The 17,588-nt window shown below is 40.0% G+C and overlaps 2 protein-coding genes across 4 annotated transcripts; one reads left to right on the plus strand and one right to left on the minus strand.

Moving 5' to 3' along the window:
- The first annotated feature begins 10,869 nt into the window (after positions 1–10,869).
- Positions 10,870–16,189, plus strand: LOC134677888 (trypsin-like). Of its 3 annotated transcripts, XM_063536349.1 has the most exons (6): positions 10,870–11,045; positions 12,255–12,414; positions 13,402–13,564; positions 13,881–14,081; positions 14,295–14,469; positions 15,670–16,189. In XM_063536349.1, exons 1-6 carry the CDS (start codon positions 10,874–10,876, stop codon positions 15,789–15,791), a joined length of 993 nt encoding a protein of 330 aa, XP_063392419.1. In that variant the 5' UTR covers positions 10,870–10,873; the 3' UTR covers positions 15,792–16,189. The 3 variants fall into 3 exon arrangements, with proteins under 3 accessions (XP_063392419.1, XP_063392404.1, XP_063392412.1); XM_063536334.1 differs by lacking the exons at positions 10,870–11,045; positions 12,255–12,414 and adding an exon at positions 12,459–12,602; XM_063536342.1 differs by lacking the exons at positions 10,870–11,045; positions 12,255–12,414; positions 15,670–16,189 and adding exons at positions 12,459–12,602; positions 15,528–15,663.
- A 417-nt stretch (positions 16,190–16,606) lies between these two features.
- LOC134677911 (uncharacterized) lies at positions 16,607–17,539 on the minus strand. The gene has a single exon (XM_063536360.1). The coding sequence runs from the start codon at positions 17,398–17,400 to the stop codon at positions 16,648–16,650; it is 753 nt and encodes a 250-aa protein (XP_063392430.1). The 5' UTR covers positions 17,401–17,539; the 3' UTR covers positions 16,607–16,647.
- Between the last annotated feature and the right edge of the window lie 49 nt (positions 17,540–17,588).

Raw genomic sequence — 17,588 nt, forward strand, 5'->3', positions numbered from 1 at the left:
TAGCCGCTCCTTTCAAGGCACCCATAATATTGACTACATTTTGAGTTATTTCTTGTTACCATCAGCGAATTTTTTGTCACAAATTGCCGCCCCTAAATATCTTGCCGCCCTAGGCCCGGGCCTACTGTGCCTTAGGGCAAATCCGCCACTGAAAGGTACCGTTCGGCATCAGACTGCATAAGTATTACCTACCTACTGCTACAGTCGCAAGAAATGTCCACCGCAATAAGTCAAATTTAAAAGTAATATGCATTTCTTGATAAATATAGCTTTTTGACATTTTCTGCAGCAATGCAGGCGACTGCAGCAGTATTGCAGCGCGATATTACAGCGGCTGTCGACTGCATTACTGCCGCAATTTCAAAATCAATGTTGTTGCCCCGGATTCTTGACATTTGCGGCAGTAATGCAGTCTGAATCCGAACGGTACCTTTATATAGACTAAGCATATGGTTCTGAAGTAGGTATAGGTACCCTGACTTAACTCCTACGAGTACCTATAAAGGTCTTCCTCCTGTTCGATAACTCATTTTTTCAAAATATGTACAATTGACCGAAGTAGAATTTCAAATATAACTCCTTAATGGAGAGCTCTTATTCCGCAGCCAGTCGGTCAAAAATGTAGCTAATGTCGCCGGCGAAGATAGATTAATAACACACCTTATTGTAAATCACATTTACAACCGGGTCTATCGCGAATTTATTTTGTTATGTTACCCCTTTACACGAACATATACGACATACTCATAACTATACATACCTACAGAGACTTGCGAAAATTATTACCCGTAGTCAGGTAAGACAGGCCAGAGTAGAATTGGTAGATACTGGGTACCCTTTAATAAATTGCGCTATTAATCTTATACTCTGTCAGTCTTCAGATTCATGGAAAACAGTAAAAACATGTGGGCGTGTTGGAAAGGTCTGCCCTTGCAGCAGGTCTGAGGGCGTGGCGTGGAAAGAGCCGCGAAGACGACCAAGTGTGCCAAGGTGCCCTGCGCCCGTATGCCGATAACGCTGCAGCCTTCGGTGCATCACTATTGGAGCACTGGCTAGCGGGCGAGTTGCTGTCGAGTTTGCATTTTTAAATGATAACCATATAGCTACTTATGATAGTTATGACATGATTTTGGATGTAGGTCGAGAGACTGAGAGGTAGCTAGGCGTGGGAGTTGAAAGAGGGTGCATGGTATTTGAGGGGCCTGAGGTTGGGGCTTGACGGGTCAGGGTTTCAAGAGGACAGACGTCAAACGTTGAACGGTTGCGGGGACTGAGGGGTTAGAAGTTGAGAGGTCGGAATTGGGAGTTAGGAGGGTTTGTGGATTAGGAGTTAAGGGTCTGGGGTTGAGGGGTCGGGCACTGGCAGGTGAGGGATTGGAGGTTCAGGGGCGAGTTCGGGCGAGGGGTTCGGTGATCAGGGGTTGAGGGGTTGGGAGGTTGAGGGATCAGGGTGTTGAGGAATCGGGTCAGCGGTGGGGCGGAGGATGGATTTAGTGACAGGAATTACCCAGAAGCACTCGAGTAAAATCGTGAACTTCAATATTTGGCTTGGCTCCGACTTCAAACATATCAGTAGGTAATAAACGCATAGGTATACAAGCATAGAATATACATATATACATTATCATTTTTGATGTCGGTTTTGTTTTTTATTAAAAAGCTTGGAGTCGAGGCTTTCGCTCTCGACACTGAACCACAGACATTTGATCAGATCAGACCGATGGTAGTAGTCTTTGTTAAGTTATTGATGTTTCATGGGAATATTAAAGCAGAATGCATCAGTGACACAGTTCATTTCCAATTAGGTCAATTATTTGACCTGCATGGCGGCTCGACCATGTACTTTATTAAAATTTCAATAACACATTTTTAAAACGTACTTACATTTCAATATAAAAATAAAAACTTATTAGGTGTAAGTATCTATTTAGTAAGTAGGTATGTCGAATATTCGAGCTTAGTCGAGAATTTCATCCCGGCTTTGGAATGAGCCCCCCGAGGTCCCGAGGGTCTACATCTACAGTAAGTATGGGGCTTTTCAAAAAACCGGACAAGTTCGAGTCGGACTTGCGAGGGTTTCGTACTTTTTTAGTATTTGTTGTTATAGCGGCAACAGAATTACATCATTGTGAAAATTTCAACTGTCTAGCTATCATGTCGCGGTTCATGAGATACAGCCTGGTGATAGACAGGCAGTGGAGTCTTAGTAATAGGGTCCAATTTTTAACCCTTCGGGAACCCTAAAAAGGAGTGTACATGTTTTTAAAGAATCGGCAACGCGCATGTAACACCTCTAGAGTTGCAGGCGTCCATAGGTTACGGTGACTGCTTACCATCAGGCCGGCTGTATGCTTGTTAGCCACCGACGTGGTATTAAAAAAAGGTCCCTATAGCGCCTACAAAAATAATTTAGCAGCGGTCTGAACTCAAATCCGTATTACCTACCTACGAAGCAATCAGGCGCAGGCGTATAGCGTTGTACTCGTATTTATTGTAGGTAAGTAGAATTTATAATTAACATAACCGAAGGATATTTTCTCTCATGGACAAATTCTTAATTGATGGAATCATCTGCACTGAGAATAATATGAACCATGAAAACTTTACATAGCAGACACAAAATATGCTGACATTGACTGCGTTCTATTAGATGTTGGGGAGTCTTATTATTGGTAGATGGTATGGACACAACACAAATTTGAATTTCAGATGCACATTACCTCACGACACCTCTGTAACTAATTAAATTTACAAGCTAAAGACCCTTCTGTTAAAGCATAGCAATCAGGCTGCTAAGATATTCTCTTACTTACTTGGGTATAACCAGGCGTGACTCACTCCGCGATTCCGTCGCTTTGCTACAGGTAGCTAAAAGTGCATCCGTTCGACCCCAATTTTGGGGTTTGCCATAAGCCGCGTGTGGCGTGGTGTCGCCACCTAGCGGCCATATCTGTGCTGATCGTAACAGACGCGTTTTGTTAGAGAGTGAGTCTTCTGTACCTAGTACCAGGTATTATTTATTCTGTGGTATAACTAAATATCTATTACGATTAGTATATTCTGAAGGGGTATTCAAACATTAATTATCAATTTAATAAAAATCAAGTTGATAAGTTGTTTCTTCCGAATGCATTTTTATTGCCGACTGTAGGTACTCTACGCCGTCATGCATGCATACTTAACTGTCTTAACTCCTCAACAGTACTTATAGTCAAGACAAAACATACGAGCCCAATCACAAGGTGATGAACTTGATGATATCAATACGACAATTAGGAACTATTAAGTAACTACCTCTATAGGTATACCTATAGAGGTAGGATAACATCGAACTGCTAGATTTGATTAAATTGTATTTGGTTAGTTACAATTAAAATATATATATTAAGTGTTAATAGTGTCATCAAGTTTATGGCATAGAGAGCACAAAATTTGGTGATTTCTCGTACTGTCCAAATAAAAGTAGAATTGCATCAATGACTCCGAGTCCCGGAAGGCTCTATCTACTCCAAGCAAGGCTACTCGGTCTAAAGAACAATCATTATTAAATGTATTAAACACTTGTTAGATAGGCACCTATCAACATTACTTACGCAACAAACTAAACTGTTGCATGTAGCTGAAACCTATTTGAATCCCTCATGATTGTCATGAATGCTACAATTACACCATTAGAAGTAATAATTGTAGTTAATTTGTGGTATATCTGTGCATGGAATGTATGGTGGTTGTCGGAGTCGCATAAAACTGCGTGCGGGCGGTTTTGCGGCACATTTGGGAGTGTTGCCAGGACCAGTGAAAGTGGACAGCATTTCCTTGGTCCGTTCAGTGTGCCCACGGAATCGCGAGGAGCGTGTTGCGCCATTGAGTGCCTTTTTCAAACGAACCGTTAGATTGAAAGTGTGAGTTCGCTTTTAAGAGTGTTTTAATTGTTCTTGAAGAAAATATTAATATGAGTGTTCAACTGTTCAATGGTATCAATTTCGCGGTATTAAAAGTATCATGTGATCCAATTCTTGTCTGTTGGTAAATCCAATTTGGGGAAAAAAAATCCAAAACGGGAATTTTTCAAACACGAGGATTATTATCGGACTCCGGTTTTTTTAGGTCTCCTAGTGATTCTTTTTTCATATTCGGATAGTGATAGTACAAATAATAATAATAATACACATAGATAGAGGTATATATGGTATTAATATGATGTAGGTACGTTATTACTATTAGGTAATAGGTAGGTATACCTATTACCTAATAATAATAGTTTCAGCCATGCAGTAGTAGTAGTAGCCTTAATCTAATATTAACTATGAACATTAGTGTAACTTGGTGTCTTCGTCTCTGAAGCTTATTTTTAATTTCATACTTATTTGCAAATCAATTAATTGCGTTTATTAATGATTTATTAATGGTGACGCTAGGCCGGGACTGGGCCGGAGCTTCCGGCGCTTCGTTTTCTATGAAAAACATCACGTGATCACCGGTCAGCCGTCATAGAAAATGATATGTCAGACGGGCGTGAGACACCCTTTTACCTACCTATGGATTTTTGTTATACATTAAGTGGATTCGATGCCATTGCCATGTGGAATACGATGATCAATTTCTTTTGCAAAAGGGTATAAAAATTACCCCTATTTTTTGGAGACCCAGCTTTACTCGGAAAACATATAAAACTCAGAGATCAATTTATCGCCCCCGATAATCCCCATAAAGCAAATTTCATCGAAATCCTTAGAGCTGTTACCGAGATCCCCGAAATATATATGTATATAAATAAATATACAAGAATCAATTTTATTATGTTTACTTATTTCCTGTAACCCACCTAGATCTTCACAGACACGTTTACCTAGATCTATTGCCCTAACGTTCATAAATACCAAATCGAGTGCAACTTTCTTTTCCGTTTAATGCAGTATAGGGGAACAGGAAAATACAGAACTCTTATTCCCAAAATGTGACCTATCGTCTCAAACAATCCAGTTAATACGTGATCTCATGATATCCGTAACAAGTATAAGTGGTGGGAGGTCATGAATACTGGCTTGCATTAGGCGATCGTTCGGTAGGTATGCTATAAGAACATATGGCGAAGCTCTCTACGGGAGTCAGGCGTGCGTGTACGCATACCAATCGGGAAGAAGCGCCCGCGCCGGCGCACTGGACAGTGGACACATGGCGTTCTGACTAGGACTAGGTCAATGTCGTTTAAACTTCAATTCTAAAAAAGTAAAAAGGGCTTATTTAAAAAAAATACAAATTTGAATCTAATTTTCTCTACAGTCACAGAAGTCTTGTTAATTCGGTGAATTGTAATTTGATAGTTGAAACCTCTAGAACTATGGCATTTATATCAAATCTGAGGGCTCCTCTACACGATGGGCCAACGCCGGCCACTCCAAGGGACGCATGTACGCGTTAGAGGGAGCAAGTGATATTGCTATCTCATTCTACCGCATGGCTGTGTCCCTTGGAATGGCCGGCGCTAGCCCATCGTGTAGAGGAGCCATGAGGTCTAATGCATGCCATGAGATGTGATCCACAAGAAATCAATGGAACGCTTGTACCTAATTGTCCTCAATGTAAGCAGTAATTGACTTTGACTTCAAAACTGAGTGCAAATCTCGCCGAACAGGTATGTCAGTCAGCGGTATGCAAATGAGGCTGGTAGCGGTATATACAAGTATATCGCCTCAGGGTGCTTGACCTGTGTCCTTCCCCACATCTCGCTAAATCAACAAAAAAACAGAACCAGTTATCATAAACTTCATGAGTTGTTATTGAAAGATTAATTTGACGCTATCGAACCATCTACCTATATATCTATATTATCTAATATCTAACTGTGCCATCGAATAATAGGCAAATAGAGTCCGTTTTATCTCTCTATCCTGGCTTCGACACGACAAAGCGTGGAAGTAACATTATAATTGGCCTGATGACAAATTTTGAAATCCCTTTTAATATTGTCGGTACACTTGTATTGGTTCCGAAAAACACAATATTTCAGCTATACTCATAAGATTTAACATAAATAATTGCATTTTATTATAGCCAGTTTAAACCTCGCGCGAAAACGCCTCGCACGCCATTTGTGACGTCATAAATTATGGTGGTAGACATTGCTTACATACTTACAGTTACGAATTTCCCTTGAATCCGAATGATATTGTTAATTCAGCACCATATATTACGATTAGGGATGATAAATACATAACAAAAATTGTTCACAATAAGTCATTTTATACAAAGACTCTCACACGGTTGCATTTTAAGATGAATTATTTAGATACATGTAAAAGGTCTAGCCGTGTTTGTATGGGGCATCGGCCCCAGAAGCCAAATTGATTGCCGTTTTGTCAATTTATTAGGCCAGATGTAAGATGCTACCAAAATTCACCAAAAAAATAACCCTAAAATGCTGCAGGTTTTTGAGAAAATTAAAAAAAAAGAAAATTAGTTTTCATTTTTTTTATTTATAAGGTAAAAGTACGCTTCACCGAATGCTTAAGACCTAGACTTACGTTTATTTTTTTAATTAGTTCTGGTATTTTCATACGAATATGTTCAATACTAAAATTGAAACTTAGATAAATTTGTCCTCATTTAAACATACCTATATATTACTGAAATGATTGGACGTGTATTAAAAATATTTTTAAAGTCATTTTTTCCAGTTTCCTTAATTGTACCATTTACCGAACTAAGAAACGTGATTTGAACATTATACCGAATAGGGAGGCCGCATTACCGAACTAGGAAATAATTGTATGAAAATATGGTATTGAGTGGTGCTCAAACTTTAGTAGTTCAGTATTAAGTCCCTACTATAATTCGTTTTTTAGCATTAGAAAGATGGTAAGCGATCTTGACGTTTTTTTAAATTGTAAAATACTTTTGAAAAATAAGTCATGCAACAATTATCAAACATGTACGTATATGTATAAAAAAATTTGGCTGTTTCATACATTTAGTCTGGTCCATTTTCTATGGAAGGGTAAAATTTTTTTCGCGATTTCGAGGTTGGTTCCATAGTAAAAGTTGCTAAGTATAATCCAAAAACCTCCCTGGCAATGGGAATGCAGTTATATTTTAGCCACCTTGTATGGGAACCCCGGAATTTCATAACAAAACTAAAAAGTTAAAAAAATCACAATCGCTCAGGACGAGAGGAATCTAAAAAAAATTTTTGGTCGTTTAGGTTTGGACCACCCTGCATAAAATATTATTGCTTTATTATTTTTATTATCTTATTGGTTTTTTTGTCCACATTCAGAGACTATTATCAGGCGTCCAATAAGTATGTCTAAAGTTTGAGAAGCGCTGGCATTGAAATGATGGTCACAAAAAATAAACATATAAATATAGACCTAGCCGTTATCGTAATAAGGATGATATTCTAATGTACATCGAATAGAAACATGGCCAACGCAAACATGAGTTCGGTAGTAGAGACCATGGGTACCATTCACCGAACGGCCGTTCGGTGAACGAAACATGGAAAATATGTGGAACCTATTTCGCGAACAGGTTTTAAAAATAGTATTTTAATCGTAATCAATATGGTATTACTACAAATCTATCATTAAATTTAATACTTGAATCCATTACAAAACCGTACATGTATAAAGTTCTTGCTAATACTGACGTAAAATATCTAAAATTATTGTTTCATAATAGTCTTGCCAAAAACCTTATTTTGATGCCAAAAAGTCGTAAAACATGAACATTTCAAACGCAGTTTTATAATAATCTATATAGGTTTTTGTTGTTCGGCAATTGCTCATAAAATTACAAATACATCAATTTATTTGTGAAATTACTTAGTTAATCTAAATAGTTCGTAATCCACCACTAGAAAAATAATTTCAAAAACATACGCTTTCCCTGATTCCGGACGCTGTTCGATAATACCTTCCAATCACATTGTCGGTGTACTCATCACCGAACTCACATTAAGCTTAATTTTTGGTAATATAACTGCACTATATTAATTAAATTTACTAAAATACATAAACTAATTAGGTAATCACACTGTAAAACCATACTTTGAAACACAGAACTAATTTAAAAGGTTTTATGACCTTAACAAATATACGCAACTTCTTAACGATTTCTTTAAGGTTGCCCATACAAAGTGACAATCGGCAGCGACGATCCGTTTCGATCAGTTGCCACGTCCCAACTGCGGCACAAATTGGCCGACTCTGAGGCATAATGGAAGGGATAGGTATTTAACTCGTGGAAAAAAAATACGCAAGTAAATATCAGCTGTAAGTAATAGAGTTATAGCCTAAAATAGAAGAAATTCGGTGATACGGACGGATATTGAGCGTTCGGTGAAGCGTACTTTTACCTTACTACCGAACCGATTTTTTTGTAACTTATACACATTATGTAAGTAATCTAGATGAATTATTAAAAAAAAAATGGAGTTCCAAATATCCTTATAACTAGTAATATTTTCACTTTTAATTTTTCAAAAATTTTTTTTTTATATTTCCGAAATAGGGACACCCACCAATTTTGGGTATTTTATGTATAAATTAATGTTCTATAACATATATTTTTTTCAAAAATATTCATTTGGCTCAACAGGGTAAAAATACCGTATGTATGTATGTAATGTATGAACAGACACAACCGGGAGAACTCCCGGTCCCATATCGACCACCGCGCCGCTCTGTACGAATTTGAATTTCGAACGTAACAAATTGTTAAAATGGACTATATTATTATTGGCTGTATGCGGCTTGGTTGTCGTCGCGTCACGAAATTAAAAAACCGGCCAAGTGCGATTAGGACTCGCGTTTCTAGGGTTCCGTACATAAGTCCGAATCACGCTTGACTGCACATTTCTAATAGGTTTTCCTGTCATCTATAGGTAAAGAACTATTTTGAGTATTGTTTTCAAAATTTTAGACCCAGTAGTTTCGGAGATAAAGGGGGGGAATGGTCATTTTTTGGCTATTTTCTTAAATAACTTCGAACCTATGTATTTTAAAATTATATAAAAATATGTCCATCTCTGGGTTACGAATTTACATATGTGTACCAAATTTCGACTTAATTGGTCCAGTAGTTTCCGAGAAAATAGGCTGTGACAGACGGACAGACAGACAGACGCACGAGTGATCCTATAAGGGCTTACGTTTTCCTCTAAGGACAGCGGGCTTTTTTCTATATAATCAATCGCATATTCTCGAAGCTGTTTGCAGATATTGGTAAGAACGTATAGTTAGACCGTAAAAAATCTGCAGCGATGTTGATAGCCCACGCAGTGCAAGTGTCATTTTAAACGTCAAACTTCTATGAAATTATGACGTATACTTAACACTTACACTGCGTGGGCTATCAAATCCGCTGCAGACTTTGTTTGGTGCGACTTTAGTAATGTAACGATCTTGGAGATTTTGAAAATATTTTGTGTATAATCTCCTTTTTTTCCATTGCAAGATCAATATCAACGCGATTTCGTGACGCGACGACAACCAAGCTGCATATAGCCAATACTAATAATTATAGTCCATTTTAGCAATTTGTTACGTTCGAAATTCAAATTCGTACGAGCGCGGTGGTCGATATGGGACCGGGAGTTCTCCCGGTTGTGTCTGTTCATACATTACATACATACATACGGTATTTTTACCCTGTTGAGCCAAATGAATATTTTTGAAAAAAATATATGTTATAGAACATTAATTTATACATAAAATACCCAAAATTGGTGGGTGTCCCTATTTCGGAAATATAAAAAAAAATTTTTTGAAAAATTAAAAGTGAAAATATTACTAATTATAAGGATATTTGGAACTCTAGTTTTTTAAATAATTCATCTAGATTACTTACATAATGTGTATAAGTTACAAAAAAATCGGTTCGGTAGTTTAGATAAAAAAAAAGAAACCCAATTTTCTCTTTTTTTAATTTTCTCAAAAACCTGCGGCATTTTAGGGTTTTTTTTTGGTGAAATTGCATCTTACATCTGGCCTAATAAATTGGCAAAACGGCAATCAATTTGGCTTCTGGGGCCGATGCCCCATACAAACACGGCTAGACCCTTTTGAGTGAAAATCACCGAGCGCCGGATTTACTTTTTAATTTTTTCTAGTTACGACAACCAACATGGCAATGATAGTTCCGTTCAGCCAAATAATTAAAAAAGTTTTTTGGGGAAATATCGTATTATTTAGCATTTTGTTTATATTATATAATATCAAATAAATATTTACTTTATATCGTGTAATAATATTTTTTGGACGTAATAAATGTTTAGTGGCGAAACAATATTTTTTTTGAACCTCCTAACCAACTCCTAACTCTTTGGCGAGTACGTAATGGGTTAGTGAATGGATTACAGTCAATGAAGTTGTCTATGTTGCTCTAAGAAATATGTCATGCATTGATGACGTCTACTCTTACGTCGCCTCTGATTGGTGTTTCAGTCAAAATGGCCGAGTGGAGAATTTCGCACTTTTATTTTATTGAATATATTAATAATCCTTCAGTTTATACTGAGATTGGGCCATATTTTAGAATCATATTAACATATACGTTTCTTTGAAACCATTATTTCCATGATTCTTTGTTACTGTCATCAGGCCAATTATAAACTACATATTTTCATAGGAATTTCAAGTTTATGGAGATACCTCCACATTCAGTCACTGCAAAGTTAGTCGTTAGAATGTGTCGCGGAGTTAATTCGAACTTAGCTACGTCGTCATTATTTACCTCTAAATAGCTTCCTACGCATATAAACAATAGACACTTGATGCCAATACTATTATTATGTACTCCCATGAAATATATCAAATAATAATATATATATATTAGGATTAAAGTCCTTAATATTTATGTCACAGTTTACAACATGCGGTGGTTCCTACTAGTATGCTTAGTGGGGGTTGCAAGAGGACATCCCACCGAGGCACCAAAAGAGGGGGAGAAGGGCTTCATTGACTGGATTAACAGCATCCTGGGAACCCCCACCACCACCACGCTGCGTCCTACGCAGGACCCTCCGGATGACTGCCCCTCTTGCCGTAAGGAGAACCTTAAGTGACTGTTTCTGTGTACAATATTTAACTATAGAGAGCGTAGCAAGCAGTCATCATACCAAAACAACACCGTCTTAAAACAACTGGAAAAGGGATGAAAGGGCTTCATCAATCTCTCATCGCCACCACGCTGCAATGCTCGCAGGATTTTCCAGATGTTCATCATATAAATAAATTGGCATTAGCGGCGGCAAACGTCCTTCTTCTAAATTGCTCGTCAGCGGTCTTTATGTAAAAAGATATAGGTAAAAGTTAAGCCACATCATGTTGGAACTACGAGTTGCAAACTGAATTTATTATTCATATCTGAGCCACACACTAGGACCCGGGTATGTCCTTAAACTACGTCCAAGAGGCCACCGGTGGACGGGCAGCAGCGTCCCTCAAATTCGGTGTACACGACTGCGATCGCCAACCCGCCTGCCAAGCGTGGCGATTATGGCATTCACCCCCCACAAGGGGAGGACTATGTTCAGCAGTGGACGTCTTATGGCTGAGATGATGATGATGATGATGATCTGAGCCACTTAGGCTATGCTATGCAATTTTGCAGCTGGGATGTTAGGAACATTGTAGCCGAACTACCGTCAAAGTTATTCTCCCGCAGTCGCCAGCAGCCAAAGGCAACGGCGTTTTCATCAGGCGCTTTATTTGTCATGTTACTCGTACATATATAAATGATGTTAAATTTTGATTTTGAAAGATAAATACTTCATAAAGTTCATTTGGCTTTGATTTGTAGGTAATGTTTTATAGCACAGAATAAATAATAGTACTAATTAGGTACAGAAGACTCACTCTCTAACAAAACGCGTCTGTTACGATCAGCACAGATATGGCCGCTAGGTGGCGACAGCGCCACGCGCGGCTTATGGCTTTCCCCAAAATAGGGGTGGAACGGATGTATTTTTAGCTACCTGTAGCAAAGCGACGAAATCGCGGAATGAGCCACGCCTGTTTATGGTTAAACTTTTCTCGCGTTGGTGTGGTGAAAAATGTTGTGTTTCACTCGGTAGCAAAGTTTGTTTAACCCTCGTGCCTTGAAACCCTAACAACGCTCAAGATTCCACTTTCAGATTCACACGCAAAGCTCATGGTTAAATTTTGAATCTTGTCTTGCTCGGGTATCAATTAGCACGAAGAGTTAAACAACAACTTTACCCTCTTTTAAAACAAATAACTATTGTGCGTTAGAATGCGGGGTACCGACACGCTCGCGCATCGTCGGCGGCTACGAGACCAAGGTCCTGGAGCTGCCTTGGATGGCGGCGCTCATGTACAACGGCCGCTTCTACTGCGGCGGCTCGCTCATCAACGACTTCTACATCTTGACCGCCGCCCACTGCACCAGCGGGTATGTCCAAGCCGGAGACATGTAACTGTGAAAGTTACACCAACACGCTCGCGCATCGTCGGCGGCTACGAGACCAAGATCCTGGAGCTGCCTTGGATGGCGGCGCTCATGTACAACGGCCGCTTCTACTGCGGCGGCTCGCTCATCAACGACTTCTACATCTTGACCGCCGCCCACTGCACGAGCGGGTATGTCCAAGCCGGAGACATGTAACTGTGAAAGTTACACCGACACGCTCGCGCATCGTCGGCGGCTACGAGACCAAGGTCCTGGAGCTGCCTTGGATGGCGGCGCTCATGTACAACGGCCGCTTCTACTGCGGCGGCTCGCTCATCAACGACTTCTACATCTTGACCGCCGCCCACTGCACCAGCGGGTATGTCCAAGGCCGGAGACATGTACAGTCAGCAGCAGAAACGCTAAGCGGGCGATGTGTTCAAAATTACCTTGACACGGTCTTATTTATTCTTTTATTAATCAAGTTGCGTCAAGATCATTTGGAACACCTGGTCCGCTTAGCAACTTCTGCTGCTGACTGTAACTGCGACAGTTCCATTATATCGTTTATGGTATCTTCTACCCACTCGTTTCGCGTTGTTTCCAACGAAATTAAGGCCTCTTATCTCGAATTTAGTCTAACCACTCTTTGGCTAGTTTCTGGAAGTTATGATGATTAATTAATAAACTCAAGTTTGTTGTTTTCAACCGAATGTAAAAGATTCCAAAAAATTTAAAAGTTTTGACTAATCTGGAAAACTTTATTTTAATGAAATTTCCCTGATTTCTGAGATCTATGCGCACGTGCAATAAAACCATCTGCCGAATTAGCAACAAAATAACGTGTTTTAAACTACCTCTACTACTAGATACTAATACTATTTATAATTTTATAGTAACTACATAGATATTCGTGTAGTAGCCAGACGGATGTCCTAGGCTCCATATAAACGTAGCATAACATACCTGTAAAGCGCTTATTTCTTCTAGATTCCGTAAGGAGCGAATAACCGTGCGTTTGCTAGAGCACGACCGCTCCATGCCCAACGAGACGAAGACCATCGACCGCGGCGTGCAGGCCATCATCCGCCACCTGCGCTACAATCCGGGCACCTACGACAACGACATCGCCTTGTTGAAGCTTGATCAGAGGGTACACTGTCAAAATTACCTACTACTGTTAATTTTTCACTCCCCAATGGGGTATAATTTGAAAACTGTAAAGTTGCGCCATTTAGGTTTCTCTTTATCATGGACAATTCATATCGTAATTGAACAACCAATCTCATATTCATACATTCATGATTGCAATTAGCTTGAAAATCTAAAGTTCATGCAACCAATAAAGACCGTTACTATGCACGCTACACTAAGAATACTATCAAGATGAATATGATTTCAAAGAAATTTTCTTACTGACTAAACCGTTTTCACTGCTCATGAGTGTAATGAGCGACATATATTTGTAGGTAGATCTCAGCAAAGCCGTGAAACGTCTGCGCAACGATCCCGAGAGCTCAGGCGAGGAGGGCAACGACGAGGAGGATCAGCCGGGGCTGCGGCCCGTATGTCTCGCGAGTCCCGGCCTGTCCTACTCCAACTACTCAGGTCTGGCCTCCGGCTGGGGCACCACTACGGAGGGCGGATCCGTCTCTAATTCCTTGCAGGAGGTAAGAGCTAGGAGAAGAATCACGCAGCGGGACCAAGTGCCTCGCGAACCTCAATCACCAGTCCTGCAGTAATTACTTCATCCCTGGCTTCCAGCCGGGGCACCACTTCCGTTCCGAATGAGGAGGATACGGTGTTCATGAGAGGGAACTAAGATATGAAGGAAGAAAGTTCAATAAATCAGAACCAAATACAAATCTGGCAAACTTTTGCAGGTGTCCGTGCCCATAATCTCGAACGCAGAGTGCCGAAAGACGGCATACAAGCAGCGAATCACGGACAACATGCTATGCGCAGGCGAACCCGAGGGTGGGCGGGACGCCTGCCAAGGCGACTCAGGCGGCCCGCTGCACATTCTCAACACGGACAACAACGTTCTACAGGAAGTCGGTCAGTACGGCTCGTTAGTCTCGATGTGATCAGCTGACTAACGGACTAGTATCGCGGGTAAAATACGGCCGTGGGCGAGCGTGGCGTCGACGCCGGCTAGGACTTCAACGGGGATACCAATATCCTGCAGGAAGTTGGTGAGACCTGCTAATTGATACGGTACGGCACGTAGTATATCGTACGCACAAAGCTGACATAAAATTAAGCCCTGGAAGGTAAGGGACTCACTTATAAAGGCTCCTCTTCACGTTGGACCAACCCCAACGCCAACGAGGGACGCATTTATGCGTTAGAGGGAGCAAGTGATATTGCTATCTCATTCTACCGCATGGGTGCGTCCCTCGTTGGCGTTGGGGTTGGCCCAACGTGAAGAGGAGCCTTAAAGTAGGGTACTTGGTTGAAGAATTGCCTCCATTTTTCGACCAACATAATTTTAAGTAATACCTAATCACTAGAAGCGATAACATTAATGGCGAAGCATTGAGATATTATCAAAGTAAAAATGGATTAAGTTTTGCATAATCACTGTGCAAGAAACAAGGCGATCAACAAGTGAAACGGCTTTTTATAAGAGCGCAACGGCCAATTAGTTAATTAATACCGGTGAAGTTAGGAAGTCCCCTTCCTGGTTCCGCATTTCGCTATGATTGCAAGTCTAATTAACCTTTTGAACACTATATTCATCAGCCGTGAGGCGCTAACATCTTTTATTATAAGAGAGTGATGACGATCGGTCTTATCATCTTAAGGCCGCCGTAGATATGGGGTCGCTAACGTTTGAACAAAATTAAATTTTTATAGGCATCTTTCATTGCAATAAGTAACAATTAATGATACTGTAGAATATCTATTCCGAATAATTATAAGCGCAGGTTACCTGTCGGTATATATATGTAGATTTATTAGTAGGCCTGTACGGTACGGTTTCAGACCAATTACCTCTGAGTTTTTCTTGAGGAAAGATGAGGGTTTTCAAGAAAGGTGGCAGCGAAAATGTGAGTTATGGTGAGCACTTACATCTGTGAGGTATAGACAGGTAATTTGTGCATGTTTTGCAGGCATTGTGTCATGGGGCGAGGGCTGCGCGCGGCCTAACAAGCCAGGCGTGTACACGCGTGTGAACCGCTACCTCTCGTGGCTGCGCCGGTACACGCGCGACGCCTGCTACTGCAGCTAGGAGCTAATGTGGCGCTGTTGCAGGTATCGTGTCGTGGGGCGAGGGCTGCGCGCGGCCGGACCGGCCCGGCGTGTACACGCGCGTCAACCGCTACCTCACCTGGATACGCAGCAATACGCGCGACGCCTGCTACTGCAAGGACTAGTATGCAGACCTACCAAGTCCATCTGAGAGAATATGATAAAAAATCTTACCTTAGAGGAAATATCCTCCTGTCACATACCTAAACATGAGAGGAGGAAAATATGTAACTCATACAGTAGCTGTACCAGCTATTCATTGATAAATAGGCCAATTGTTTTACAATAATTGTATTCATTAGTAAATTGAATTAGTTTTCCCTTTCCTACATATTTTGTAATTTTTTAAATTTTGGGTCTGTTTTATTTGTACTTTCCTCTTGGAGGTTTGATTTTGTAAGTTTGATAGTTAGGCAATCTTTATGTGGGTTGATCACAGTGTCTATAAGCCGTATACTGTTTTGTAATAAAGCTCTCTATTTAAATGTATTTATTAAGTAATAATTAAATTATGGAATGTTAATGTTGTTTTTTTCAGATTTTTAAGCAAATGAAACAAGTGTGTTTTGTTTGTCCCATAATTTATTGAAACTATAACCCTAGTCACACAAGTCTTAATTAAATTACTAAACTTTAAATTTATTTTAAAACTAAGATGAAGTTTATATTGAGACTATCAATAATATAATTAAATCCCCCACTAAGATAATCAGTCCTAGAAATTAAATATAACAAGCTTCACATAGTAATCATTTGTTTAAATTTTGGAATATTCAATAATTGATTCCATTGGAATACCTAAATAGTTGAATTAGATTGTTTTTCACCTCATTAGTATCAAATCAGACATAAGATTAGACCTCATCATATTAGATTAGGCAAATGAAAATAAATATGCATTACTACCTTTGGTGGTTCTTCCAATCAACTTTTATAATGCTAATACTTACAGAATTTTACTATATATAACATTAGCAAGTACTAGTAAAAGTTTCTAAAGAAAGAGCCAAATTCTGAAAAGACACTGCTGTAGTTGGCAGGAGAAAATGAATCCATCGCTGAAGTAAGTCCCCTCGGGTCAGGCTCTGTAGTCGTAATAGTTTCCTCAACAACTCCATTGCCATCCTTGACAATTCGTTTAGTCTCCCTTGAACCATCTGATTTAGTAATGCTTGTTGTAATTATGGTTCGGCAGAATGACCTTCCCGGCACAAGGTCACTGTTGAAATGAGTTGCGGGGGGCTTACTTTCATCATCTTTCTTTTTTAACAACCCTGCTATGTCTTGTGAAGAGATCTTACCATCCAAATCAATATCTTCCTTATCATGTTGATTTCTATTGTTGTGGTAGCCTGGTTTCAGGTAATAGTCTCTGATATTCTTGCTGTCGAATTGACCTGGCTCTGAAGGAGGTAGGATAGCCGGCGTGTTCGTGAACGATTCAGTATGGCCACTCTCAAAGTCTTGTACAAACGACCTCATGTCTCCGAAGATAGAGCCAAACGCCTGAAACATGTCGTGCATCTGTTGAGCGATGTCGCGGTGCACGTCGCGCGGGTCGGTGAGCACGTTGTAATCTTCGCGGTGTTCGTCTAGGTACGTGCGCGAGTAAAGCTCGTCACCGTCGTCGTCGTCGTCGTCTCCCCAAATCGGGTTTCGAAAATCATTTCTCGGTGGCGCCTGGCCGATGCCTAGAAATGATCGTAGCTTGTCCATGAAGGGCATGTTGGTCATTGTGAATTTAACTTTGCGATTTTAGTCAGTTGAAGTTCTTGTGTTTTTTATTGGTTTTGGCTTGTGTTAAATTGCGCAACAAACAAAAAGCTTACCGATATCAATCCATGTCTCATGACAGCGAGATGTCACTGTGACAGATAGCACGGGCACGTTCAATTTTATTTGTTATCTCGTAAGTTATTTGA

Source organism: Cydia fagiglandana, chromosome 2 (assembly GCF_963556715.1).
Source record: "Cydia fagiglandana chromosome 2, ilCydFagi1.1, whole genome shotgun sequence".
Lineage (NCBI taxonomy): Eukaryota > Metazoa > Arthropoda > Insecta > Lepidoptera > Tortricidae > Cydia > Cydia fagiglandana.

Bases quoted from the DNA above. Each gene is read 5' to 3' on its own strand.
- LOC134677888 (XM_063536349.1), top strand. From the start codon at position 10,874: ATGCGGTGGTTCCTACTAGTATGCTTAGTGGGGGTTGCAAGAGGACAT. The intron at 13,565-13,880 runs GTACACTGTCAA...ATATATTTGTAG, and splicing joins TGTTGAAGCTTGATCAGAGG to GTAGATCTCAGCAAAGCCGT. The intron at 14,470-15,669 runs GTCAGTACGGCT...GCGCTGTTGCAG, and splicing joins CAACGTTCTACAGGAAGTCG to GTATCGTGTCGTGGGGCGAG.
- LOC134677911 (XM_063536360.1), bottom strand. From the start codon at position 17,400: ATGACCAACATGCCCTTCATGGACAAGCTACGATCATTTCTAGGCATC.